At 60.0% G+C, this 5,614-nt stretch overlaps 1 protein-coding gene across 1 annotated transcript in view; it reads left to right on the top strand.

Moving 5' to 3' along the window:
• Positions 1-5,614, top strand: part of LOC105296410 (Fc receptor-like protein 3) — a 47,878-nt gene that overhangs the window by 7,988 nt on the left and 34,276 nt on the right. Inside the window, exons 2-6 of the mRNA XM_011366489.1 lie at positions 1,054-1,074; positions 2,168-2,422; positions 3,250-3,504; positions 3,775-4,056; positions 5,474-5,607. Of these exons, the coding sequence (XP_011364791.1) occupies positions 1,054-1,074; positions 2,168-2,422; positions 3,250-3,504; positions 3,775-4,056; positions 5,474-5,607 (947 nt within the window). The remainder of the gene's footprint in view (positions 1-1,053; positions 1,075-2,167; positions 2,423-3,249; positions 3,505-3,774; positions 4,057-5,473; positions 5,608-5,614) is intronic.

The following is a 5,614-nucleotide window of genomic DNA, read 5'->3' on the forward strand; positions in this document are numbered from 1 at the left end:
GGCCATGTGCTGCTAAGATAGTCCCCCCGATTCTCAACCGCTACATGCGGGTGTGGGACCGACCCCTTAAGCATCTCCGCCCCTCCCACCAGTCTCAACGTGGCTTCTTCCGAGTGTCCTTAGTTATAGGATTTCTGTTCAGCTAGGCTCCGGATGCTCCTCCAGGGTGGTTGTATAATTTAGCTGTGATTTGGAGGCGGTCGTGGGAGGCGACGAGCACACGCTCACCTGCCCCCAGTATCTTGACCGGACGTCTCTGTGCCTGGCCTCCCAGCCTCTCCACCTCACGTCTGGTCTCACTGAAGTCTGCCCGCTGCCAGGGGCGCCCTGTGTGTTACAGAGTCTAACCTTGTCACTCTCTTACTTGAAACCATTCCATGGCTTCCCATTGCTTTTATTTAATGAAATCTGAGCTGCTCACTACCCGTGGCCGGGGCCCTGCACGCCGCTCCAGTCCCATTGTCCCCCCCAGTCCCTCCCTTTCAGAACCCCCTCCGCTCGTGAACACCAGCGTCATTTCTTCGCCGCTGTGTCCTCTTCGCCTTGATTGCCCTCCCCGTCGCCTCTGGCCGCTCGCAAACGCCTTCACCCGGCTGAGTCTCACGTCCCCATCCACAATTTCCTCACGTGTAACTCCCTTCAAGTACCGTCCGTAACCCACCCACCCTGCTCGCCACAAACTCAGGGACGCACACCGCACTCTGTGGCGGGGACCCCTTCCGCCCTCGGCCCACCCCACACGCATGTCCGTCGTCTCACTGTCACCATGCATTAGAATGACATTATTTTGCTCCATGGTCCTGATTTCCCCATCACTCAACTTCTTGCTGGCAGAAAGCATTTTTTTATTCATATTAGAAGTCCAAGCACAATGCTTAGCGTATATAGACATTTGACAAGTGACTATCAATATTTTTTAAATAATGTTTAATAAAAGAAAAAAATAAATGAATGGAACAAAACAGGCACCACCTTTGAGATGCTAAAGAATCCTTACACTGTGCTCACCTCCGGCTCTGTGTTTGTGTGTTTGTTTGTTCGTTTGTTTTGCAGCTTCCGTCAGTGGACAATTCGGTGAGTCCTCCTTTTTCGCCTCCGTGTCTCTCTGGATAAGAATGTGTCCCAAATAAATGCGAGTCGTTTGCAGAGGCTGCCTGAGGACTCCTAGCAGCTTGTTCTTCGTGCCGAGGCCAGAGGAGTATGAAAGTGTCACCTGGTCTATCGGCATTGCCTAAGGGGCAGGGTAGCTTCATTTTACCCTCTGACCCTCCACGGAAGACGTGGCAAACGCGCAAACAGCTCACGGCCTTCGCTGGACCCTCGACTTCCTTCCGTTGCGCACGGCCCCCCGTTAGCCGTGCGCGCCGTCTTCAGCCCCACGGCGACCGAGCGGGATCCGGGGCGGCCACCTGTCCTCTGAAAGCGGGGCGCTGTGGGGAGACCAGCAGGGGTGCCGCATTCCCTGCAGCTTTAGGAGTGAAATCCTCCGGGAGCAGTGTGGAGAGGAGAGCATTCGGCAGCCGGGCCCTGAGAGGAAAAGTTGAGGGAGGGGACAGTGACAGGTGCCACACCCTTTCTTACTGCCACGCTTAACGCCACTGCCCTGGTCGCAGCATCGTGGGTGTTTGAGGGCCCATGAACAGCAAGCCCTCCCCACAGCCTCTCCCCTCACGCCAGAGCAGCTGCCGGGGCGGGGGATCCTTGTCCAGGTCGCCTCTGGACCGCGGACGATGACCCCCGGTGGGACTTTTCCGGGCGTTTTCGGGGCGCTGTCTGAAAAACGGAAGCGGCAGGCAGGTCGATCTGTCAGGCTTCCCTCAGCGCCCGCACCCCAGGGTTCTCTGTCCTCTTAGGAAGGTGTGACCGATCTTCGCAACTCCCTGGGGAGTTTGTGCAAGTCTGTGAATGTTGGGGGGGGGGACTCCAAGCTCCAGTTCTGTGACGGGTGAGCTGGCCGTTCCCCGGGGACATCTGGCCACGCATCCTGCTGCTGTGTCCGCTTGAAACCTGAGCGATCAGCCCCGCCGGACGCGCAGACTCCAGCCACGGCGGCCTCCCGGGGTCCGCAGGGTTGCTCCGAAGCCAGGTCCTCGGGTCTGAGCCTCAGGCGCCGGTCACGAGGGCTGCAGGCGACTCTGCCTCAGGTGCCTTTGGCTCTCCTCCTCAGAAACTGCACCCAACGCCGTGATTTCACTCCAGCCACCATGGCCCGTCACCTTCCAGGGACAGGAGGTGACCCTGACTTGCCACGTATCCCCCTTCGAGTCACCAGGGGAAACGACGTGGTTCCACCTGTACCGTGACAAAGAAACATCAAGACAAACCCCAGACAGCACCTGGGTGGTTTGGGAGTCCGGACAGTACAGGTGCCAGGCCGGGGGCTCACGCCCAAGCAGCCCTGTGCACTTGGACTTTTCTACAGGTAAGAGGGAGAGAAAGCAGTAAGAACTTCAGAATCCATGCAGTTGCCCAGAAATGACTCCATATTTACCGCATCAAAATCTACAGCAATAAGACCCTGAAATTCATGTTCTTTATAAGTCGCGTGGGAAAACGAAATTTGAGAAGCAACTTATTTAAATGGTTCCTGAATCTCTGTGCAGTTTGAAGCCTATAAAAAGTCCTCGGAATAAAGAACGGAATAAGGATTAGTCATAGTTATAGACAGACACGTTATAGATGAGAGAGAGCATTTCCTCTCTGTCCCGCCAAATCCTCCCCTAAGAATTTACCTGCTGAAACAGTCTTCGATATTCATACCCAGGACCGAAGGGACTTAAATGCTCTAGGAAAGAAAATGCATTAAATAAATTACGTTACTGCCACTGGGGGAGGGGGACCTGTGGCCCTCGAAATTCCAGGTCCGGTAATGATATCGATGGCATAGAACATTTTTCATGACATAGCAGGCGAAAAGCAAGTTATCGAAAAGATAAATACCATTCCGATCTCACGAAAAGACAAAACACGCACCGAGTCTCACACACACACGCACGTGGGGAGAGAGCCAAGAAGGCGCATGTCACAGCCGGGGGCTGAGGCGAGAGGTTTCATTTGCATTTTTATTTGCATTTCTTCTTTCCAAGTGTTCTCAAGGCGCGTGTGTTCACTTGGGAAGCAGGAAAAAGGAAAATGACAGTGACCTGGCGAACCCTTTTTCCCAGTCCTCGTCCCGACACAACCCACCCGAGCGATGACGGGGGGGGGGGGCGATGGCCTGAGACGGTGGCTGGCCCTTGTCTCCTGCAGCCACCCTGATCCTGCAGGCCCCGCTGTCCGTCTTCGAGGGGGACACCGTGACTCTGAGGTGCCAGGGGAAGGAGGGCTTGGAGCTGCACACCAAGACGCTGTACAGGAATGGCAAAGTGCTGGCCGAGCTCGGGGGAGACTCTGACTTTCGCATTCACGGAGCGGGCCAGAAGGACAATGGCGTCTACCACTGCACTGCCCGGCGGGAGGCCTTTCGCTCTGTCACTTCGAACACCATGGAAATCCAGGTCCAAGGTGAAGCCCTCATTGTTCTTGAGACGGGTCAGTGAAAACAAAAGGGTCCCTGAGCTGTAGAGGGAGAGAGGGTGGCCCGGACACCGGCGGACATCAGGGACCTCAGGGCCTGTGCCTGCGAGGGACAGAGAGAAAGTGCACGTGCGCCCTGGGCTGCAGGACGCAGGGTCAAAGGTGTGTCGCCGTCCTCGTCTGCGGCCGAGGGTGGCTCGCGCTCCCCCAGGGCAGCTCCGGGCTCACCTCTCGGGGAACTGTTGTCGTCCTCTCCAGAGCTGTTTCCGCTTCCCGTGCTGACGGCCAGCCCGGCCCAGCCCGTCGAGGGGGGCCCAGTGACGCTGACGTGCGAGACCCAGAGCTCTCCACAGAGGCCGGACGCCCGGCTCCGCTTCCGCTTCTTCAGAGAAAAGCAGCCCCTGGGGTCGGGCTGGAGCTGGTCCCCAGAGCTCCGGATCCTCACTGTGTGGAGAGAAGACTCGTCCTACTGGTGCCAGGCAGAGACTGAGACCCACAGCGTCACAAAGAGAAGCCGGGAATCTCACATATTGGTGCAAAGTGAGTGTCAGCGGGTCCTGGGGCCAGGCAGGGACAGTGACCCGCAGGGCCAGGAAGGGCAGCCTGCCGTCCCACACGCGTGCGCAGAGTGAGGCTCGGGGGGTGCCGGCCTGGGGACTGGGCCACGTCCTGTGGGAGCGGGAGCTGCAAGTCTGCGGACACGTTAGACGAGCTCAGAACCGAGAAAGTGCGAGAGTGGGGGGCGGCCTGTCTTTTCTTCCGATGTCGTGACACGCAGCGCGCCCTCCTCCCACCCAGGGCTCTCTCCTGGGGCGCTGCCCTCTGTGGGGCTGTGGGCATCGCTGTGGCCCCAGGCCGAGCCCCGACGGGCTGCGTGCACCGTGCTCCATCAGGGGACAGGTTCCTAGAGCGCTCGGGGGCTGGAGAGGAGCGCGTGAGACCCAGACAGCTGAAGGGCAACGCGTGGGCCCAGCCAGCCGCCCCCGGGGCCGGCGCTGCACCTGCCGCCCCTCCTCCCCGAGTCCCTGCGTCCCCGAAGCGGCGTAGGCAGCCGGGCCCGGCCGGGGACCGCCAGGCACACGCTCCTCTGAGTAGGAGGCCGCTCGAGTGGGACGGGGTGCATGCCCTCCTCGGCGAGGTGGGGGGCCAAGTGGTGGCGCTGTCCATCAGGCCGCTCCCCGCCCCAGGCCAAACGGGGCTCCATGGCTGTTCTTCTAAGCTGCCCAGACTTAGCCTTCGCTTCTCGTCACAGCTGGCCTGTGTTTCTTAGCTCACCAGTTGAGGGAGAGACAATTTAGAGAAGGTGGCGGGGTGCTCAACAATTTCTAGCATAGGATCCCCCTCAGCGTAAGTGGTGGCACCCCGACCTCAGGCCCGACCCGGCTCACGGACCTTCCCTATTCTTTGAGACCCCGGCATGGCGCAGACACACTCTGCCCTGAACCGTCACAAAACCAGGGCCCCCCGGTCCTCGTGACACTTTCCCCAAGGATTCTCCCACTTAGGGGGACCGTCCTGGGCCATCTAACCGCAGGCGAAAGGGCCCAAGGGCGCCCACGGGGCAAAGTCGCCACTGCTGCAGGACAAGTGCTTCAGACGCCAGGTCCCCCTGACCCCTCACCGCCCCGCCCCCTCCCGCAGGCCACACCGCAGTTGGGCCCTGGGTACAATCGGGCTGCCTGGCTGCGCCGTAGCGGGGGACAGGCAGGACACAGGGGGAGCGGGCAGGTCTGCCTCTGTCCTCGTGCCAGACGATGATGCCGCAGGGCGTTCGGGGGCAGAGGGCCCTCCAGACCCGCCAGGGCCCAGTCGCTCCCTCCCCCAGGACAGGCCCAGCCCTACTCCGGGGCAGCTCCCTGCGAGTGGCCCTCAGGGTGGGCCCTCCCACCCCGTGACCCTGCTCTGGCCGTTAGCACCCCGCGGGCGGCCGTGCCATAGGTCACCTCCGTCCATTTAGGAGTTGCCGCCAACGTCCAAATCCACACTCGCCCGGCGCCAGAGCTGGTGTTTGAAGGGCAGGAGCTGGTGCTCACCTGCTTGGCAACCGGAATCCCGGAGCCCGTGCGCATCTCCTGGCACAGAAAGTCCAGGTCGGGAG

The sequence above is a fragment of the Pteropus vampyrus genome, unplaced genomic scaffold (assembly GCF_000151845.1).
Source record: "Pteropus vampyrus isolate Shadow unplaced genomic scaffold, Pvam_2.0 Scaffold124, whole genome shotgun sequence".
In the NCBI taxonomy this organism is placed as follows: domain Eukaryota; kingdom Metazoa; phylum Chordata; class Mammalia; order Chiroptera; family Pteropodidae; genus Pteropus; species Pteropus vampyrus.